Source organism: Seriola dumerili, unplaced genomic scaffold, assembly GCF_002260705.1.
Source record: "Seriola dumerili isolate Sdu_G_001 unplaced genomic scaffold, Sdu_1.0 BDQW01000052.1, whole genome shotgun sequence".
Lineage (NCBI taxonomy): Eukaryota > Metazoa > Chordata > Actinopteri > Carangiformes > Carangidae > Seriola > Seriola dumerili.
Genome location: NW_019174307.1, coordinates 16,632,643 through 16,654,879, shown reverse-complemented (window position 1 = coordinate 16,654,879; position 22,237 = coordinate 16,632,643). Strand labels below are relative to the sequence as shown.

General features: G+C 42.4%; 1 protein-coding gene across 14 annotated transcripts in view; it reads right to left on the bottom strand.

Annotated features, from left to right (window-relative positions):
* The window catches only part of mycbp2 (MYC binding protein 2, E3 ubiquitin protein ligase), a 61,479-nt gene that overhangs the window by 21,665 nt on the left and 17,577 nt on the right, over positions 1-22,237 (bottom strand). For 9 of the 14 annotated variants that reach the window (XM_022740522.1, XM_022740523.1, XM_022740528.1 and 6 more), the window contains exons 11-51: positions 22,056-22,132; positions 20,261-20,465; positions 19,977-20,141; positions 19,667-19,825; positions 19,332-19,536; positions 19,021-19,166; positions 18,392-18,502; positions 17,937-18,041; positions 15,597-15,716; positions 15,360-15,441; positions 15,102-15,219; positions 14,547-14,905; positions 14,269-14,441; positions 13,725-13,850; positions 13,368-13,495; positions 12,940-13,031; positions 12,711-12,845; positions 12,495-12,578; positions 12,294-12,390; positions 11,970-12,162; positions 11,284-11,558; positions 10,818-11,039; positions 10,445-10,636; positions 8,986-9,192; positions 8,719-8,856; positions 8,384-8,562; positions 8,143-8,285; positions 7,928-8,028; positions 7,608-7,826; positions 7,288-7,510; positions 6,228-6,346; positions 6,021-6,108; positions 5,848-5,897; positions 5,555-5,727; positions 5,276-5,420; positions 4,908-5,114; positions 4,436-4,491; positions 4,245-4,360; positions 3,937-4,034; positions 2,300-2,416; positions 1,420-1,560 (exon numbers count right to left, since the gene is read on the bottom strand). In XM_022740522.1, the coding sequence (XP_022596243.1) occupies positions 1,420-1,560; positions 2,300-2,416; positions 3,937-4,034; positions 4,245-4,360; positions 4,436-4,491; positions 4,908-5,114; positions 5,276-5,420; positions 5,555-5,727; positions 5,848-5,897; positions 6,021-6,108; positions 6,228-6,346; positions 7,288-7,510; positions 7,608-7,826; positions 7,928-8,028; positions 8,143-8,285; positions 8,384-8,562; positions 8,719-8,856; positions 8,986-9,192; positions 10,445-10,636; positions 10,818-11,039; positions 11,284-11,558; positions 11,970-12,162; positions 12,294-12,390; positions 12,495-12,578; positions 12,711-12,845; positions 12,940-13,031; positions 13,368-13,495; positions 13,725-13,850; positions 14,269-14,441; positions 14,547-14,905; positions 15,102-15,219; positions 15,360-15,441; positions 15,597-15,716; positions 17,937-18,041; positions 18,392-18,502; positions 19,021-19,166; positions 19,332-19,536; positions 19,667-19,825; positions 19,977-20,141; positions 20,261-20,465; positions 22,056-22,132 (6,089 nt within the window). The remainder of the gene's footprint in view (positions 1-1,419; positions 1,561-2,299; positions 2,417-3,936; positions 4,035-4,244; positions 4,361-4,435; positions 4,492-4,907; positions 5,115-5,275; positions 5,421-5,554; positions 5,728-5,847; positions 5,898-6,020; positions 6,109-6,227; positions 6,347-7,287; positions 7,511-7,607; positions 7,827-7,927; positions 8,029-8,142; positions 8,286-8,383; positions 8,563-8,718; positions 8,857-8,985; positions 9,193-10,444; positions 10,637-10,817; positions 11,040-11,283; positions 11,559-11,969; positions 12,163-12,293; positions 12,391-12,494; positions 12,579-12,710; positions 12,846-12,939; positions 13,032-13,367; positions 13,496-13,724; positions 13,851-14,268; positions 14,442-14,546; positions 14,906-15,101; positions 15,220-15,359; positions 15,442-15,596; positions 15,717-17,936; positions 18,042-18,391; positions 18,503-19,020; positions 19,167-19,331; positions 19,537-19,666; positions 19,826-19,976; positions 20,142-20,260; positions 20,466-22,055; positions 22,133-22,237) is intronic. The other 5 variants (XM_022740524.1, XM_022740537.1, XM_022740526.1 and 2 more) reach the window with 4 other exon arrangements.

The following is a 22,237-nucleotide window of genomic DNA, read 5'->3' as shown; positions in this document are numbered from 1 at the left end:
GACAAGCTATTTATCCCTCCTTCAAACAACTCACCTGCGGTGGGAATATAGTTAAGGGGGTCCACGACAAAAAGCCGATATCCCTGACTCCTTGGCTAGCGTTAAAGACATTCTGAGCAACAGATCGTGAGACAGTCAAGAAACAGTAGACGACCCGAGAAAGGAGAGAAAATAGGATGGGGGAAGGTGCTCGTGTATTTTTTTGGAAGAAAAAAATCAATTTTGGCCTGGCTCTTCTGGAATTTCCAGGATCAGAGGTTATTTGAGAAAGTGAAGAAGAGAGGACAGAATCTGACTGGTGTCAGATAGGCCGGTTAGTTGTGGAGCACTGATAAAAGGGGCCATGAGGAACTGCAAATACAGGCACAGCCTGTAATTTTACAATACGAATCCAAGAATCAAATGCATTAATAAATATACAAAACCCAGTTGCAGGGGCAGAAGAATTTCAAGTCCACTCTAAAAACCACGGGCTCGTTTTTCCAAATCCATGACCAAATGAAATACATATAAAGAAAAAACTTCCAAAAAAATTCCCCACTTGGATGATGTAGTGTGTCATGCTGTTCAGACAGAGACCTTACATGGAAGCCTCCTAGCACCTAAAGCATCCCAATGCAAAGGTGGAATTGTAGAGCAGTAGAGGCATAATTTCCCACTGAATTTTTGTGGACCAGTGACTGCTTCATGACAGAAAACCACCTAGACATTAACATCTTGTTTTCTGATACTTTCCTATTACCGAAATATTCATGTCTTCCATCATACCCAGTCACATTCTTCATTTGAGTCTGTTGCATATTATGGCGGTTTTTGTGGCATGGAGCAAAATGCGAGAGAAACCATTGTTATCACATGCTGTAGTGTGTTTTCATGAATTGTGAGTGAGAGGCAATGAAGAAAAGAAGACTGAGCAGTGCAGACTAACAAACTTCACCAGATGAAATTGCTCCTTTACTACCTTTTTTCCTTGTCTGTCAATTCCTGCATTGGGGTTCACTTCAATGCACTAAAAATATACTCCCTTGGCATGTGAGCATTTACAAGTGTCCTGTCCAGCTAAACATACAATGGTCGCGTGATGGTAAACTTTTTGCCCTCAAATATGAGTTAATGCATGCATGCTCCCAGCTGCTGTTCCTTTGCAGTGTGTTAGTGAAAGTTTCATACTCAGTGTTGTTATATAGATGTTTCATGCAAGTGAGCACCCCAGTAGTTATACTCTGATAAAGTTCTCAGTTTACCATGCTTTGAAGACATTTGGGGAGTGGGTGCCAAACACAAGTAAGTCCCTGACTGAAAACCCATTATCATTAAACAACAAAGATGACCTTTGAGCTTTTCCCTAAATGAACAGCACAGGAGCCTCTCTTCTTGCTAAACCGAGTCAGACTGCTCAGCAGGCCGTCTTCTACTTACGTCGGCTGGGACCAGTAGGCTCCGGCCCAGGTGCTGGTTAAAAGAGAGGCACCAGGCTTCAGTGTACCCATTCATGCTGGGAACATACTTCTTTACTGTTTCATCATTGAGCCTGAGCCACACACCATCATCATTGTGGATCTACGGGAAAACAAGCAACAGAGCAGAGCACAGCCGTGCCCTCCTGTTACTATGGAAACAGGAAGGGCAGCACCTTCACACACGCGAGCTCTCTCACACACACTCACACTCACACTCACACACAGACACGCATGCGCGCGCGCACACACACACACACACGCTCACACGCTCACACGCACACCACAGCACTCCTGAGGCTGCAGGAAAGTCACACTAGAGGACTCTAAGTTGAGCTTACAGCAGGGTGCAAGTGATACATATAGAAACGTGTCACTAGTGTTGCTACCAAAGGGTGAGGGTGCAGCTGCTGTGCAGGACTGGTAAATATACTAAATACTTGTCATTAAATAAATGCTACAATTTTAATTTTGGTTTTGATTTAAATCCATCACATCCTTTGGATATATTGTATGGTGCAGGCATTCAAGACTTTCCTGTAGCCTCAGAGTGCCTTGCAAGAATATGAAGCAACATAAAGTAAGAGCAACAAATTTATAAGCTTTGAAAGTTGTAATCATTACTGAGAAAGGGAATTACATAATACACCGAAACCATCTAAGAAGACTCAAAATTACTTAAAATTGTTAATCTAGACAAAAACACCAGGATTACAATATTTATGATTCTGTCTTAATGATTTAAAGAGGAGAAATACAGAAATAGAATAAAAGTGGACAGTGCTCCAGCTAGTAAACTTATATGACATAATTTATATTCCGCCTGGTCTAAAGTCAATTACCTCGTCAATGAAAGTGATGGTGCCATTGACATGCACTATGCCTATCTGTTCACTCTGCAGGGAGGGGTGACTACGCACACGCAGGCCTGCGCTGTCCTTGGACACAAATTTGCGGACCTGAGAGAAGCAGAGGGGAGATGGAGACTGTGAGCGGCAGGAGCAAAGAATAGAAAGAAAAAAAAAAAAAGACAAGAAGTGCAGCAGCAGGAGGAGAAAGAAGAGGAAGCAGGACAAGTTGACAGTGGGAGGTTGCATGCATTAACCCACACAGAGCTAGCTTCTGAGTACACACATACACACGGGAAAAGTTAAGGAAAAACTTTGGCAGCTCTATTTTCAGTAGCACAAGTCTACAGCTATACTGGTGCATGGAAAACCATGGAACGCACGTTCCGAAGGAAGATACGCAGTGTTGATTTAAAGCGTATTGCTATATTGTTGCTTGTTTCCCCATTATGGAGTGCAAAATCAAAATGCCACACGTTTCACAAAATGATGATGACCCCCAACATGCCTAACATCAGTTTGATGCATTCTTTGCATGTGAACGTTCAAAAATAACTTCCGACCACTCTTTTGTTAATTTTCAAAATATCAGTCTCTGCTGTTTCAATAAATGACTGAGATACAGTACCAGCAGTCAGAATGTTTACATGCACACAATAACCTGAGTACTGTGAATAACCCAACTTATAGTCTTATTATGGAAATAGAAATAAAAATAGACAGACTTTGTTATTTCACAGAATACAACCAAATTAAGGACGCTACTCCTGATTAGTTCATTAAAGGACACAGGGAAACAAAACAACCTCAGCAAACAAACAACCACAGCCAGCAACACAGGTTCTAAAATAATAAGAAAAATAAATAACTGAATGCACTTATTGAATAAGAATAAATGCAATTACAGCACTAGATCTAATAAATATTGTCCAAGAAAGACAGTCATCATATTGCACGTAAGGGGTCATTCAACGCTTGTTTGAGTTAACTGTGTTTATGACGCTGGAAAAGAAACTGTCTTTGAGTCTGGTGGTCCGTTCTTTGATGGTCCTGTAGCACCCGTCAGAGGGCAACAGGTCAAAAAGGTGGTGTCCGAGATGTGAAGAGTCCTACAAAGAACCTCATGAAGTTACGAGGAACATATTAACAAGCAGTTTGCTTGTTTGCCCATTACACAAAAATATGTCTCTCTTTTCCTTGCTAAATATCTGAATTTGTTCACTGGTTTGTATTGGATCCCTTCCACCTCGTACTGGACAGATATCTTACAGTCAGTCTTCATTGCTTTTCAATGAATCTGTGTTTGTTTTGTTTGTCAGATCAGCAAGCTAGAGGTGCAAACGGACATGTCTTATCTCAGTACAAATGGCAATATTAACAACTCCATGTTATAGGAAGTGCCTTGTTTCAGCATTTATATCAAAATATTGCTCAATGCAGCTTTTGGGGTAAGAATTTAGTTAAAGTGGTTATAGTTATGAATTGATATTAACAGGTATAAGGCAGGAAAATATTGTTTCTGGTCTCTGTTGAGTTGTATTTGATGGGTGAGTGCAAGCATGCATGCATTTTATAGGTGTATTTATGTGTATGTTCATGCCCCTGGTGATTAATCAAAAGAAAAAGCTCACCTTGCTAGGCTGAGGTTCAGCCTTTGGTTTCACCATCTGAGTTCCAGGTGGTATCATGCCTTTGGGGGGGTCTTTGACTTCCACCTCCAAACCAGCATCTAAATGAAAAGACCATTTACAGCTCAACATTGTACACATTCTGAAGGCCTGAAAATATTAATTAATCAATATGCATAGCAGATGCATTGTATTATGTCACTTAGTGGGGTTTAGGAAGTTGGTAATGGTCATCAGTGAATAACCTCTATTCACAGTGTGGGAAACACTAGAACAGGCTGTTCTATCCAATCAGATTTACACTGATTTACCTATCTCAATGCCATCAATGGTGACGTGGATTGTATAGAGGCCTACTGCTCCTGGGGTCCAGTTGGCGCTGTAGGTTCCATCAGTGTTGGCACGAATCAGCATGTTCTCACTGGGTCTGTGCGGGAAATGATCAATAAGTAGATTGTGTCTCACTGGTAATTGAGTTTTGTTTCTGCATTACCTCACTTACCTCTTTGGGGTGGGGGAAGCAAAACGCAGCTCTTCAAAGGAGTAGTTTTCATATGCCTGAAAAAACAAAGGGCACAACTGTGAAGGTAACAACAAAAACACTGCTCTACCAAAATACAGTATTTTACAAGTTTAGTATGACAGAAAAAGAAACCATTTTTACCGGGTCTTCTCTAATACCTTTAATCTTTCAATTCCAATTTATTTTTTGTCTTTTCCAATTATGCTTTATTTTATATTGCAAGATGAGTTGGCACAACTTTTGAATGTAAAACTGCAGATAAACAGAAAAACAACAGCTGTAGACAGTGTAAGAGGTGCACATGTTTACATTGCAGATGCTAACACCTTTCTTGGCTTATAGTTGTAATACTGACAGGTTCTGCAGGTCTAAACTGCTATTCCCTATAGGGAGCAAACAACTCCCCCTTGTGTAGAATCTACAGGACAACCGCCAGTTGCATGAGGCTGACCTTCATCATGGTAATAGCAATGTATCGAGCTTCTTTCACAATCATGGGCTCGTACGTGGCCTCCAGCTTGGGCATTGGCAGACCTCCAAAGGTAAGGTCAGGACCAGAGGACGAAGGGGAGGAGCCTCCAGGAAGCCGCTGCAGCTTCTTCACATTTTCAGGCTGCATTGACTTCTTTTGTGAAACAGGTACAGCCTTTACTTCCACCTAGACGAGAAACCGAGTCAAACCAATCAGAAAGGTGGCACGGTGGCACTGGAAAAATGATGAGTAACAACTTTACTTTTTGATTTGACATCGCAGACAAAATTAGTCAAAAGGCATTTCATTTCATTTGGAAGCAGAAAAGCCAAAGCAATTATCCTGACCTTCATGTTGGGAACATGCACCACATCTCCATACTGGTCTTTGGTCTGTACAACCACGGTAGCTGGCCATCCACAGCGTATGTCATCTTTGTTCAGGATCAGAGATGTCTTCTGAGGGTCTGCATAAGAGTCTGGCTGCAGCCACCTGCATGTGACAAAAGAACAAAGGGGGAGAGAGATGGGGAGGGAAATGACTTGAATTAGCAATGATGTCAGGGAATCACCACTCAAAACCTAAACAACTGAGTCATCTGCAATCAACTGCACACAAAATCTTACCTGGCCAGACGTCCTCCACTTGAGCTCTGTACACAGGTGATGAAGTCCTCAAGGAAAGAGTGCTCATTGGTTTGGAGGTGGAGGGGCAGATTCCCCTCCAGGGCTTCCAGGATGGTAGGGGAGTGAGACAAGGCCAGACCCTTTCCCAGAATCCCTGAGTGGGCCTTACACACCTGGGGGAGGGCAAAGGAAAAACTGTTTAGTATAGTATAATATAGTAAGAGATATACTGTTCTTTCCACAAGACCACAACAAGTCTTAAAGAATATCTTTGAATTTAAAAGAATACATACCTGTAAAGAGGCTTCCTCGAGAATCTCAAGATCCTCCTCCAATTCATTGCCTTGAATTAAAAAGATTAGAAAAATAGATGAATGGTTTACTCAAGATGTCACCCAAGATTCATTTGCTCCCAGTTGTCACAAAGTATCATGGCATCATACAGGTTTTTGGGTTTTTTCCTTACCTATAGGGAGTGCCAGGTCCTTCTTCATCAGAGCTGCAGCACATACGCTGCCCAGGTAGGCCAACTCTTTCTCTAGTTGGATAATACCCTGAAATGTCCAAAATACTTTGTTAAGAAAGTTATTTTTTTTACATGGTAGAGATGACATACAGGATGCAGCACAGTCAAAAGATTGAATTATGATGCTTGACAGAAGAGTGTCTGTACCTCATCAGGGCCAGGGTTGAATTCATATCCCACAGCCACACACTTAAAGCCGTAGAAGCAAGCTTTCTCATCTTTAACATAATCGGATGCTGTTTCCAGTGAGAACAGAACTTCATTTCCTGAGAGTAGGGAGGACAGAAACGTGTAATAATGGATGAAAAGAGAGGTTGGAGCTCTGTAAGTGATCACTGGTAAACTAATGGCTGCCTGCTGTGACTGAGTAAAGCCTCATTAAGCAGATTAAAGCACTCAGGAGAACAATTAAGATCATTGAACAATAACTAGGCTGCAAGAATAACCGATGGGTTTAGAACGACATCACTCCTCAATCACTCCTTATTAAAGCTTCATCATACACATTTCACCATAAATAATGCTAGTGCTCTTACAGTTAACAAATGAATGCATTGCCATAATTCATATTTTGGGTTTGTCTACTTGTCTTGTTTGGCATAGCTTTCTCGTGATCACAGTGCAAGCGATTTTGGGAATTTACTGCCCTCGGTTCGCCTTGTAAGGTATGTAACACATCATCCCAGAGTGGGAGCTTAAGAGTACTATAGACGCTGCTGCCTTATGAGGGCGAAAGAGTTGCTTGTGCAGTACATTGCGCTTGGCAGGTGACGATGCTTTCCAGAAATGTAAACACTGTTGCAACATGAGAAGGAAGACGAACCTCTGATCCTCATAGCAGAGCTGTAGATCGTGGTGAGGTAATTGAAATGCATTCTTTTCCTCATCCTTTGAATTAATGTTTGGGACGACTGCTTTCAGCTACAAGTCTGACAAGCCCCTCAAATAATAAAGGGTGTTTCATGCAGTTTAAGTGTTTATGAATTCAAATATCAGAAATGCACGACAACTTTATCATGTCAAGGCCAACCATGCTTTTAATATGATAATAAAAGCATTAATATCAGGAAGTAAAATTTGTCCGGTGCAATTATGTGTCTTGATTTTAAAATAAGAAAAAAAAGAACTTCAATTTTTTCTTTGTGATTCTGTTATGACACTTGAAGCTGCATGTCCAATAAAAGTTGAACTGCTAAGCTTTTCTTACCTGGCAGCACGAGGACTGTGGTTGGCCACCCTGTGGAGCCTGAGAATTTCTTTAGCTCAGTCCAGGTGTTGATGGTGTCATGGATCAGAGGTTTTCCCCCCAGGCTGGACAGGTGAAGAGTTCGGCTAGGGATGAGCAGGCGTAGGACATCCTCCGGCTGTGCAGTGCCACACTGAGGATCAAACTCAATGGTGGTCCAACGGACACAGTCTGGGAATGATACCTGAGGCAAGGTGGAGAGGCAAGATTAATTTCATGTCTCTTATTTTTTCAAGTGCAAATTACTTGCTAAGCAGCTAGAATGCAAAGGAATACTTTACCCTGTATTGTGTGACACCTGCTTGCTTGTAAGGGTGGTCACTCTCCATTACTGAATAGTGGTTTGAGGTGGTACAAGCTGACAGGCCCTGCTCAGGCTGGTTGCCAGTCGTGCTGTCTGTTGACTGGTTGGGATTGAAGGTGGGTGGGGCATATTTTTGGTTGAGGGCAGAGACAGCAGGTAGCAGCTCCTGAACTAGTCCAAAGACCTCTACAGCAGCCTGGATGAGGAAGAGGAGCCATTTCACCACAATGCCACATCAGGAAAAGACAAATTAACACTTACAGACAAAGGGATTGCCCTCCTGCTTTGACCTCTTACCTTAGGTACAGATGCAGCCACAGGGCCAATGTAGGCCAGGATAAGGGGCAGGAGCATGGAGAACAGGCTGGATGAACTTAATAACTCCGGAATATCATCCACTGGAAAGAACAAAGGACAGACAGGCTGAGTTTATGTGATCTAATTTAAATCCAAGAAGCTCTACAGGAATTATCAGGGCTTCGATAAAACAGGTGTTGGTTTGCTGTGCCTACCATCGACAGCAAAGGCCCTATGTAGCAGGTCCTTGGCAGCTCTGACCACAGCACTGACAACAGACAGGGCTCTGCTGCAGTTCTTGTCCTCCTCATTGGCTTTGCTCAGCAGCTGAGACTGGAGATCCCCATCATACTCACTCCTTTAACCATGAGGAAAAACTTGAGTTAGCAAAAAAAAAAAAAAAAAAAAAAAAAAAAAAACTTAGGAGACATTACATAAAGCTGGATTTGTGTTTACCTGTAGTAGAGGATCTGTGGGATTTGTCCTCTGGTCTGGTTGGTCCCATTGCTACTCAAGCTGCAGGTGCTGAACGTGAAGGACACACCGTCAGAGCACTGCACCGTGGTCATACCTCCGTCCCCATTAGCTGTCCTGCTACCGTAGTTTCGCAATCGGACAGCATACTTCACCCCCTCCTGCAATGGAATAAAGCCATCACTGACACATCCACATTTTTTTTTTTTTAAAACATCAGAAAATTCTATAAAGTCAGACAATAGTTACAATAACAGCTGCATCTTAAAAAAATATAACACCATATGTAAGTATTGTTTTTCTGACAGCCTATGCACCTTGAGTGGCACAGCCTTGTCCAGGCGAATCTCAGCAATATCACTGGGAGAATCATCAGTGCTGTAGGTACCCTTCACCAGCTCAAGAGATGTCCACCTGTGGGAATGTGCAGAGTCCCCTGGGTGCTCTGTCTGCGCCTGAAGGGTGAGGGAACAACAGTGGTACAAAAACAGTGAGCTAAAAAAGCTTCAAGCTCATTCAGCAAGGCCAGAAGACGTGTAAAATATAATAAAAATATAAGCTGACAATGTTTCATAATCACTTACGTCATCAGCCAGCACCTCGAGTTCATACTCATGGATGCCCCCTCCTCCGTAGACACAAACGCCCACCAGCACAACGCCTGGCTTGTCCACTGTCAGACAGATGGCATCCGGAGAGCCATTGCCAGTGTTCCAACTCCTGCCCTGGCTCGTTTTAGTGAAGCGGTTGGGAGATGCTTTGACAGAGTGGAGGGAGTTCAGCCCATCAACCTTAAGAGCAAGAACATATTACACAGGTTATTCTATAACCACATACAGCTGTTTAACCCGTTTGAGGGTTTTTTTTTTTTTACTACAAATATTGGCAAACAATGAAATACTGAATAGCAATCATTTTCTTTGTCCACTGCATAATCATCACCTTACACTCAAAAATCAGTGTGCAAACCACCAGACTGAAATATTGAGGACAAAGCATAAAAACTGCAATAAATTTAAAATATTGCTGCATAATCAATGGATTTCATGGATGAATGTATAATGGCTGTTATCTAAAAGTAAAGGCCAGCAATGTGGTTTATTTAGAGACAGAGAGAAAATAGATGGGCTCTAAGAAAAACACTGACATAAAAAAATCTCATGTTTGAGATGTGTTAGGTAATATAAACTACTTCTATTTATATCAGCCTACTGACTAAAAAGACACAGCTGCAAAGGGACTCATCCAGGTGCTCCGGGGAGGAAGCGTTGTTTCCCTGACGACAGACGGGGGAGAAAAACTGTGATGTCGAGTGACGGTTACTATGACAACGAAAGCTTGAGTCCTGACTGCAGTACCCGGGTATGTGTGAGAACAGAAAGAATGATGACAATTAAATCAAATGTGTGAAAGAGGAAGAGTGACAGACGTCTGTCCCACCCACTAAATGACTCAGCTTAAAAACAATACAGAAAACCCAATGCCTCTCTTCCTGTTCTTTTTTTTTTTTTTTTTTTTTTTTTTTTTTGCAAAAGTAAAGACAATACCTTGTCCCAAGAAAGACGTGTCACTATGAAATGTTACTTCAATAACAACAGAGCCTTGAGTAAAAGGATATGGCGTGAGGAAACAGGAAAGAAAGATGAGGACAGACACGTAGTTTAGTTGACAGGTCTCATCTACAGCTATTAAGGCTGTTATGTAAAGATTCTGGTTTCAAAAGAAAGGGAAATGGATGCAGTTGTGATGCAAGCTGCTTGAACAACTAAAATTAATGTGGCACAAGTCATCTCCAATCACAGACGACCACAACCGGACAGAAACATCAGAGGTTAACGAAAAAAAACATACACATTCTAAGGATGACAGGTGTTTATATTTTTTGGGGAAAACCTCCAAAAAAAGCACATCAGGATTCAGTGTCTTTTTAAAAGGACACTAAACATGGGTCTATATATGCCACATCCAAGCCCTGTGTCCCTACATATATTACGTGTGTGTGTTTGTTAGGGGGCATGTGAGTACTGGTGTGAGTTAAGTTACCTCAGAGCCCAGGGCAGAGGCTGTGAGCTCAGAGACAATGGAGGCCAGCAGACCACAGGTGTTGGAGACCAGGTGTGGAGAGAACAGCTCCACCTCCTTTCTCAAACTCTTCCTCACCGGCAGCACCACAATCACCAGCATCTTCTCTAGTACCTCCCGGAAACTGGTCATGCCCATCAAGTTTTCCTCCGTCTATGGGAGTAAAACATTATTTATATTTATTTTGACAAGAACAGGATATGGTAATAATCAGAGGCCACCATGTTCTCTCTATCAAACATTTCTGGGGTCACAGACCACACCCATAAGCACTCATGTCCACCATTTTGAAAAAAGATACCTGATGTACAGCATATGATGTGCAAACACTCACATGGCTTAGCTTCTCCATATGGGCCACCAGCAGGGGAAAGCGGTGAGCGAGGGCCGAGTCATTCTCTGTGCTGACTTGCTTGACCAGTGAACGCAGCAGCACTTCCCCATCATATGCAATGGGCAGGATGGATGTCAACTTGACTGAGGTGTTGCATAGAGCTGACATTACAGCCGCCAGCAGGCGGCTGCTGGATGTGCGAAAGTTGGCTTCAGCAATGTCCTGAAACACACGGAGTATAAGAATGAATCACTCATCTTATTATCTTCTTTTTCTTTACTCTAGATAAGAGTATCATGTCTCTGTCTGAAAAAATAAGGTAGGCCTGCTGTCTTTGTTTGTATTTATCATCATAGATCAATAGATTAATCGATAATGCAAACAATAATTTGTGGCAGCCCTTTTAAGCACCGTTATGTGGTCTGCTGTCAGATCCCTCTTAGAAGAACTTTTGCCAGCAAATTACCTGGTCGAGGCAGTTGAGAAGGTCACAGAGACAAGCCCACTGCAATGCTGGGGTTGGATAGAAGGAGTGGAAGCAGGCAGTGAAGGTGTTGTGGCACTCCTGCAGTACAGCTTCTAGCAGGGTAAGAGGCTGAGACAAGTAGCCCTGGGGGTCATTGTCCAGCTTAGTCAGGCAGTTGTCCATGCCTTCTGACAGGATCTTCTTCAGCAGGCTACGTGTCTTTCCCACACACTCTGCCAGCTTGCTTGACTCCTCCACCACAGCTTTGGTGCTGGCTGGAATTCAAACAACAGACAATTTGAAAGCTTGTCAGAGCTACGCTCTATTTAAGAATTCATTGAAATGTTCTTTTTGAAATAAAAACGTACAGAAGTTTCATATTTCATACATGTGAAATATAAAACTTTGCAAAGGTTTTAATGTTTTCTAGGCCACAGGCATATAAGTATTAAATGGCAGATACACTATTTGATTGATGATATGATTGTTGTCAGTCGTTTTAGTTCAGAAAGGCATTCATAACTGAAGAGGAAAAGGCTTTTTTACAGCTTACTCTTAATTCAAATTTCAAATCATTCAACATACACTAATAGTTTGAATGCAGCAGCACTGTGGTTTTCTTTTTGCAAAGCACATGCCATTATATTGTAATGGATGAAATGCGTTTAAGCTTTCTGTGTTCCTACCAGCAATGGGGAAAATCTCACAGATGTAGACCCTGAGCAGGCGAAGGCAGCATGTGCCGACAAAGCGCAGTCTCTCTAGGTCTAGCAGGGTGGCTGTGTACTGGAAGCCCTTCAGCCCTCGCAACTCCTCCACACCCAAAACCAAGGTGGTCCAACTCCAGTGAAGGATACTGAGCAGAGACTCAAAACACTCCTTCAAAGAGAAGTGGTACAAAGTTAAACACAGTGCTGTAAAAAATGACCTGCCAAGACACTTTAAGTGGGGGGAAATCAAGAGGACTAAACAATATTAAACACTAACAAAACATAAGAGACAGTACTCACCACTGAGACTGTACGAGCGAATGAGCGTTTAAGGATATGGACTGGTTCACTGGTCTGCTGTTTCCCTTTAGACGCATTGCCATCATTTGAAGGAAGCCTAATGTGAAAATATAAAGGAACAATACAAATCATATACTTGACTAGCGTCTAAACAAAATAAGGTTGCATCACTGGTAAGAAAGTGTAAGAAACTTTACTAACCTGTAAAGCAGCTGAGGTATTTGACCCGCATTAACATCTGTACCGTTGTTTGACTTCTTAGAGCTTTTGAACTGAAAGACCACACTGAAGAGGAAAATAAAAAACAATTAAGAAGCTGTGGTCAGTATTCAAATTGAAACATTATTTAGCATTTAAATTTGAACAAATGACATAAAAAAGTATCAGATGTACGAATTTTAAATGCAGTAGTTTTACCCATCATCAGTGGTAATGGTGGCCTGCCCATGGGAGCCACAGTCACTGCTGGGACCAGACACTCTGGCCCACGCCACATACCACCAGCCCAACTGCAGCAGCACCGGCTCATCAAACATCATGGCATATTTCTCCCTAAAAATAAATCATCATCATCATCATCACCATCACTCATAGTTAGCATACATAAAGATTGTATCATTCTACAGCTTTCATACATAAACAGTACCTGGCAGCACAGTCATAGGCCAGTACATCAGTCTCAGCCAGCAGATCACCATCTGTCTCATGGTCACCTCCATCAGGTCCCAGCTCAAAAAGCTGCACAACAAGAAGACTGGGTTAATATATTTTAAATGCTTGTACTTTGAGAACAGCATCCCACTTCCAATCCATTGAGTGTATTATCCCCCAGTGGTGATTTATTAGTTTCAGGAGGTGTATCTCTTACAGTGCAATTATTCTAGCCTTCCTATATGATTATGGTCAAACAACTAAATGAGGACATTTTACAAGCTCTGTAAATGTTTTGTGAAATACTTGCAGCAAAGTGCTTTAATTTTGAAAAAAATATATGAAAAATGTAGACAATAATAAATGAACATTGAAATGAACAATGAATAGAGAGAGAGAAGAAAGAGAGAAAGAACTGCTCACCTTGATCTTGGCAGTGTACTCCCCTCGACCCCCAAACAGGCCCAGCCCACCCAGCAGGATGTCTGCATCAGCACAGAAGCGGATGGCCTCCACAGAGTGGGCTGAATAACCCCAACCACCGCCATGACCTATAACATCAACCAAAAGATCAATAGAATTGTATCAGGCTATGCAGGGTACAAAGAAGCTCTATTGTTTATCTACTATGACATTTCAGCAGTTTTGACTTACAGGTAAGAGGTTGGTCTGGCTTGATATAATCACAATATCATATCAAAGCTCAGAATATCCAAATGTATCACCCAGTATGTTGTATCATGAATCATTTTTTATGTGTTCTGTAAGAATGCCACTTACTCTCAAAGCGGTTCACCACGCTGTAGTCCTCCTTGGAGTAGACCTTCATCACTGCCTGGGTTTCTTCCTCTGCACTGGCTACGCCCATTTTTAGCTCCTGCATGGCTGCCAAAGTATCCAAGCAACCTAAGTGGACACCCCAGTATACTATATATTAGCAGTGAATGATGACAAAGTTCATAATCTACAGTAAGCATTCCTGCAAATACTTAATAATATACCTGGCTATGATCAAAGAGAAAATCTTTATTTCAAGTCGGTTTTCCCAACAACAAACTGAAAAATAATTAATGCTTCAGGGACAGAGGATAAGCTACTGGTAATCCAAAAAAAAGGCCCATTGCATGAAAAATTCAGAGGCTACTGGGACTAAACTATAGCCTGGTCACAGCAGTGGAGTCAGGCTGAATCTCATTTAGATACACAGATGTCCAGTGACCCAGCAACATATGCATTGTAGCATTCGTGTACATATTTATGAGACATTCATAAAAGATTCATATGACCTCAGATCCTTTGCTGAATGGCTAGTGCAGAGGATTACCAAGGATGTGTAGGGCCCCATGAGAGCGAGTGGTAGTTGCATGTGATCCTGCGGGCAAAGCAAGTTCTGGACTAAGGATGCTACAGCGAGCCTGTAGATCTGTAGCAGAGGGCATTCTGGCATCAGCTATCACTGCATTGTAACACCACATCTCTCTTGCGGCTGGCAAGAACCTAGAAGGACACAGGGAGCCACGGTTAAGGATAACATATGGAATGGATTCAAATCAGCATACAGTATATGGCATATAATTAACTGAAATTAATCATTATACTGACCTCCAGATGACATCATACACAGGGTCCAGACACAGGCCAAATCCTTGTAGGTCCTCCTGCTCAGAGTCATTGAACGTCCTGCAGCTTCCATCCATTTTGTTGATAAGCAAGCATTTAAATGGAGGCGGCTCAGACACAGAGGAGGGCACAAGGCCAATGATATGTTTGCTGGCAAAGATCTCTGAAGTTGCCAGGACATGGGAGTTGATAAGAGCCTCATCGATCCGCAGGAACGTCTGGTCTCCGCTGGCACCAATCCAGGTAGCCTTTCGTCCATATTTGGCACCAATGTTGGGCATGGGAGACGGCTTAGCATTCCAGTAGGGCATGTCTAGAATTGGCCGGCCAAGCTGCCCTTTCTGTAGAACAAGAAGACAATAGAGTCACTCTCCAGAACACTTTATGGTGAACTACTTCTTAACAAGTGTAGAGTAATGTACATCTTGAGTGTAACCTCCATTATGTGTGTAAAATTAAGCTTTGGATGTCAAGAATTGTGCATTAATTGAAAAAGAAGTTGGTCACAAATGTTATCAGGAACAATATTTTTCTTACCGAGAAGCTGCCAAATGTGAAGACCTGCCCATCCATGAGGAGAACGGCTGTGTGGTTACTGCCTGCTGTCACCTGGACACTCGGACCGGGAAGGGCCTGCACCAGAGTTGGAGAACCCCTAGCAGATAGAAACATCTGGTTTAAATACTGTTTGTTTATGTTTGTAATGCAATTCAAGTCTAGATTACATTTACAAATCTTTAATAGAACAGGCGGACTGAATGAACAAATGTTGTGGCTAAATTATGGCTGTTGTACCTGGAGTTGACATCTCCATGTCCGAGCTGCCCATGTTGGCCGTAACCGAATGTGTAGACATCTCCATTTTCCATCAACACCACTGTAAAGCAACATAATTATGACCATTATTTTCCCCACTTTCTTTACTTCAAGGTCAGACTACTCTTGTTAGACGTTTTAAACGTTTTCTTCATATGATATGTTGACAAAGCTACTGAGGTGCCTGACCAGACGCAGCAAGAGAAGCGAACCTACCTGAGTGGTGAAAACCGCAGCTGACCTGCACAGCTCGCAGCTCGCAGTCAAATCTCACTGCCCCTGGCGGGTAGGTGGTGATTTTGCTGGCATCCTTCTCTCCTCGCTCACTGCTACCATCTACAAGGCAAACGCTCAAGTCAGCATATTTGAGTAGAGAACAGGGAGAGAGTGAGGTTTAGTAGCAACTTCAGACCGCTGAGGTTGAATGTTCTCTGCACAGCCCGGAAAAAGGAAAGCTGGAGGGTAAACAGTGGAGAAAACGGGGGGGGGGGGGGCATGCCAAAATAGAAAGGAGGGAACAAAACCTCTGAAACAGAAAGGCTTTGGCAACCAGTCCCATTACAGACGGACGGATTGTTTATTTCATAAATAATTTGGTTTTCTTTTAAACATCCGAGGAAATCTGGTTTACCCAGAGCCCTGTCTAAGAGGTCACAGTTGTGGTGTGTGAGTGGAAGAAGTTGGATAGAGACCCATGCATTACAGTAAATATAATGACTGTCAATACCTTTTTGGACCAGGAACCAGCTCATTGTGGTGTACCTCTGTTACTGAGGCCAGCCAGATGAGATGACAGCTTTAGGTTTCAATATTTGAACTTCACAGGAAATGTAAAATGAGTATTGACTGACTCATGGCCCAAAGATTCATAGGATAGGGTTGAAAGTTTAGCCCATGTACACAACTCTCAATGTTGATGAGTACACACAGTGCTCTTAAGTGACATCTAAAGCACAAAAAAGATGCGCCTAAACAGGAACACAAATATTGGAGGTTGGGGGGGTGGGGGGATTTGGAGCAAGCATTCCTCTCCATGAAGGTAAAACCATGAAGAGGTATGCTCAGGGGAGGTACTCCAAATAACATAGCCTTACAAGTGTGCATCAATCACAATGAAAGGACAGTAAATCAGCAAATTAACAGCCTCAATTTCCTAACTGACATTAAAGCGGAAACCACTGCTGCTCTGAAATAAAATACACTGTGGCGTCATTCTTTCCCATTTAACAGTGGGACATTAGAACAAGCCATTTATCTTTTACAATGAGTTTGTATTGAGAAGGTTTTCAAACATGTACATGTTCAGGAAACATTCAACAAGGGCACATTGTCATTGAAGCTAGTCATCAAACATCAGTCCCAGCCAAAAGCATCCAACTACAGTGTCAGACCAACTTGCGCCACCTATCAGCAAGAAAAGTAACAGCAGCAGTTGAGATGGAGAAAATGTAGACCTGCTGATATGCACAAAAATAACAGCAGCTTTTGATACTTTTTTCATTTTTATAGCTATTCTTTGTGTGCCTGACATTTTATATTTTACTCATTTTATATGTTAACTGAAGCAGATTCCTACTACTACTAATAATAATAATAATAGCATTCACAAGGCTAAATCAAGGTGTTATGTGTCCTTGTTATTTTTAGAAAGCAAAGAAAAATGCTCCTTCACAACCACATTTTGTTTTTGCAAAGAAAAAAGGGGGCTGAGATCAGAGACCAAAACAAAACAAACGATGAGAAAACTAGAAATATAGGATGTCTCTGTTCTGTCTTTTCTGCTCAATATTTGAATAATTCATGTAGGTATTACTGAAATCATGTTTATTGGTTGAAACTTCGCTTCACACAAATGACTATTTCTCCAGGCAATTTACATACACACTCACTTGTCTGATGGTAAAGTGCCTGAAAAGCTTTCTGTCAATGGATGTTTAGATGTTTGAGTCTGTGAGTGATTTCTAAGCGATTTCCATGAGATGCTTCTAAAATATGTCAAGGTAAAAACTCTTCTTCCTTCCATGTGTGTCATGTTTGTCAGCTATGCTATTTTCCCTGCTTGTAATGCTGCAGTTGGACACACAAAGTGACAAATCAGCTGCTATGGGAGTGACGGTAAATCCAGTTAGACAAGGACATTGGTTTATATTTAGGTCTAAACAACGGCAGTGGGCAGAGTAGTCATCCTCCTCTGAGGATTAGAACTGTTAAACCAGAAAAATGAATTAGCTTAACAGACCAAATCTTTATTATACCTCAGTTCCTTCCTTCCTAAATGAATATAGCACAACATACAATAATCAAATCCAAAAGGGAACCAGCCTGTTGAAGAGAATCTGGACTTTAACCTAGTCTAAAGGCTCAGTCATTTCTCCACTGTGAGTCACAGTGAGTTCTTTTTGCCAACAGGCTACATTGTGTGTTACCATTAGACCTGGTGAGTACGCAAGAGTCCTGCCTTCAGAGAGTGAGAGAGGAGGTGGGCGGGACAGCCAGATTGGGAGATGAGTCAAAGGGGTGTCTCTGCACCCGTTGAGTTAGTGAAGACCGTAGTACCTTTGTGCTTGTCCCGTTTATGCCTTAGTGCCTGAAGGGGTCTTATTCTGGCTAGGGCCTGCTCACGCTGGTTCATAAAAATGGGACCAGGAAAAACAAGGGGGCCTGGGGGAGAAAGAAACTTTCACATGCATGCACAATGCTCACAAATGGGAAAGAACACATGAAAATACTACACCACAACAATACACACACACTTAAAAAATTATAAAAGACACCAGCAAGGGGGAATTCACCAAGGCACAACACCCAAGCTCACACAGCACCTGAAAGTTATTTCAAACTGAACAGGATGGGTATATTGTTATCTTCACCCTATTCATTAACCCCCACTCCCACCTTCTCACTGTGCCTATGTTGAATGGTCTACCACAGAAATCTTAACTTGCTAAAGCCAAAAAACCACACAGCTCTTCCCTTAACATAGTCCCATTCTGTCTAGCCCTGATCCATACCTCTGCCCTCCTCCAGCCTGTGCCGGCGGTTGATCCTCTGTCGTTTCTCCTCCTGACGGATCTGAATGTGTTCCTCGATGTTCACTCCTGGAGGGGGAGGGACAGGCACAGCTGAAAACACAAAAGGCCCCGGGTATACGCAGCCCAGACAGGACGCAGGAGGAGGAGGAGGGAAGACAGAGCAGAGCAGAACAAAACAAGACACACATCAATGAATGATGGAGAGAGGTGATGGAGAAGCAATGACTCTGCACAACACAACAATAAAATGAAGGACGAGTGACGAAAGGTTTGTGAAACACTGCATCCAAGCAAATGCAAGACAGTGTGATATGTGCAGTATAAGCAGCGCGCTGGCACAGCTCAGAAGGATATATAGCTTACACACATCCCTGCTCAAGACATTCATTCAGTCATTTATTCTGATCAGTTATGGAGGATTCAAGATACTGCCAACCACCTAAAAGTGTTATATCAATATCGGCCACAGGTAGATGATTGAGATTTTAACATGCATATGACTTATCAGACATTGTGGTTTTGAGCAAAATGTAAACAATGGAAGTGGTGACACAGATGAGATGTGAATGTTGTATGAATGACAGAGCAAAACAGGGGAAACGTGATACCTAGCAGCAGGTCCAGCGGAATCATCTCCTTCACAGCATCAAAGATGCCCCTCTGTCTGGCCTCCTGACCATCAAGCTCCCTGGCACAGGCCTTACAACAGCCACACGCTGAGCAGCCAGACTCTCCAGACCCACAGCCACAGATACTGGTCACAAACAAATACACACAAACGTAATATTCAAATTATGATATTCAGCTCAGATAAGCATTTGCATGGCTTTAGACAGTACTTAATATTTGATAAACACAAGTCCAGTACAAATACTAATGCCCATATTAACCCTTCCACGGTTTGTGTGTGTCGTCTTACCCTCCTGGTACTCTGTCTGGCCGTCCACTGCTGACACAGCTGGCACCGTAGCCAGTGCAGTCTCCGCATACCGTGCAGACCATGCACTGGTCCAACTTCCACTTGTGCATGCCTGGCTGGCACATCATGCTCTTCTCTTCTTTCTCCTCCAGCTCGTCCTCCAGGTCTTCATCCATGGCTGTGGCCATGCTCTCCACACCAAACGCTACACCAAGCATACACACCAACATGCAAGGCAATGGAATAAGTGTAGTACAAAGCCAGTGTACATATATGTAAGACATAATATATATTGCTATGTGTATTTGTTTTTTTGTGTTGTTACATTTCCTAACCTTTCCCTGTCTGGCTCATGGCTCCAGTGTCTCTGCCACATTGGCCCTTGTTATTCACACCAAATGTCCATACTTCACCACTCTTGGTCAGGACACATGTATGGGCCTTTCCCATGGCAACCTGAGTTACAAAGTGACCTTTCAGGTCAGTCACCTGGCCTGTGGAGAGGAAAGAAGTTGTTTCAAACAGAGATATCTTTATAGACAAATAAATGTTTGTTCTTAAAAAAAAATCTTTAATCTGTCTTTATCAAAGAAATGTAGACAATGAGCTGAGAATTTGAAAATAGCCCTGTCCCAGTCAACTCACAGGTACTGTCACTGTAAATGGCATCTTTGCCAAACATGTAGAGCTCTCCATCCTTGGTGACAATGCTGCTGCTGCCATTGTTGCACGCTGTGTACACTGCTGTCTTGGTCTCTAGTTTGATCATCTTCTTGGGCTTGTACGGCTTTGGCTGCCTGCGACTTTTAGCTGAAAAGGAAAATAGCACACATCACCTTTAGAACTGCAGCTGAGATGGCTTTGATTCTGTGTTTAATGAAGGTTGAATAAAGTGCTTAATTTTTGTTGACCGTTTGAAATCGGCTTACTGGACTCTCCATCCTCTCCCTTGCTGGCAGAACCTGTAAAGAAAACACTTCCGTCTTCGGCTACTAGCAGTGCATGAGAACCATCATGGCCGACTGAGAACTGAATGATCTTAGGAGACTTGGTAACGGGCAGTTCCACCCATTTTCCTGCTGACGGGCCACCCTGCTTTATACCCAGGCTCTGATACTTCCCCGTGTAGTAGATCTGTGAAAAGAGGTGGTTTGAACACAGTGAAAGAGAAAAACCAGTTCAGGAAATACTAAGAAATTCTCTAATAGTGACAATTATTGAGAAGAGCAGGATGAACTCTATGTACTTGTTGAACTGTGCTGTAGCAAAGGTAGAGCCGGGATTAACTTTTTTTTTTATCAGACAGCCCTGTGTTTTTAGCCACAATCCTCTATCGTGTCACTCCTATGTCAGTATGGACACAGCCTTAACACGTGTATATTTTACCTATTCAAACAGCAGAGGCAACCTGTGACGATACATGTACAACGGCTGCTGCTGGAGGTGAATGAATTTTTATGGCTCAAATCAACTGACATTCACTTTGCAAATTACGCAATTCCAACAACAACCCATTCAGAAAGAGCAGTAGCTTGTAAGAAATAAACAGTGGGCCTTTGGTGTTTGTCAGCAATATCACATGCCCGGCACAATGTCCAGTCCAAGTGATGAGTGACCTTTGTGCCAAGACACAGGTCAGCTGCTCCTATTTTTACCCATCCAGCTGGTCTGGGTTAGGGTAATCTGTAGATAAAGTGTGCTGTGAGATTAGGCTTCTACACAGACACAGAAATGTGCAACAGGCAACTGCCCTGAACTGCTATCTACAAAAGAAGCACGCCGCACCACACCTTAAGCACTGACACACACACACAACCACACCCTCCACACACCCCAACAATCAACATAGTTAGCATTCTCGTCCGACTTAAGACAGTCTGCATAAAAATGTGAAGTATCCTCTTCAACACAGCATTGTGATTGGGCCTGCTTTGCTTAATTACAAAGAATACAAAAACCCTGCAGTCTAACAGTTTAAGTAGTATTTCCTCAGTCTCTGTATACAGACACAAACATAATATCTATGCTGTTTACTCTAGCTTTAGAAAAATGTGTTGCTATCATATATAATCTAGTAAAATCTATTATTTCATGTTTGGTTATACTCTTGTATAAGTTCATAAACATAGAAAGCTGCAGTGAGCCCTGGTACTTCTTCCTGGAAGTGGACATCACACTACAGGTCAGAGCCACTGCTTAGCTGGGTGAAATACTCTAATCACTTCCAGTTATTTAAGCAGGGATGTCACTTTCTAAGGTCAGTGTGTATATAACCAGTAACAAGAGTTTATAAAAAGACCATCAGACATCCAAAAGACACAGTTCCATCCTTCTGTATTATTTAAAGACAACTTACCTAAGAGAGCCACCAACTTTTTCCAAAACAAGAGGACATGTCTTATTGTTAGGCTTTAGTACAACTTGATCTTTGGAAAATCTGACTATAGCTAACTACATACAGATGTCATGGACTAAGGGAAATGTTAATTTTGTCCGATAGGCTTCATGTGGCCAGTGTGACATAGAAGGACAAAACACATGAAGAAACCATATTAATTCAGAGCTTTTTTCCCCAGTTTCACCCTCTGAAGTGCCTGGTCTGTCATTAACGAGACAAAAGTTGTTGAGAGCTCAGCAGTTGAACCTGTTCCAACTTTCTTTTTTTTTTTCCTTTCTTTTTTTTTACATTTTGGGGACACCACCAGATCAGATTTTCATTCTCACCTTTCCCGAGGCGGTTTTCATCAGAGCGAACTCCCTGCCCGCTCCAAGCAATGCTGCCTCTTCATCAAAGCCTGTGCCTGAGAGAATAACACACTGTTAAGGTCCAAACACACAAGGAGACAAGGTAGGAAAGTACTTCTTTTTCTTTTCTTTTTTTTTATTCCTCTGTGTTTTGAACAACT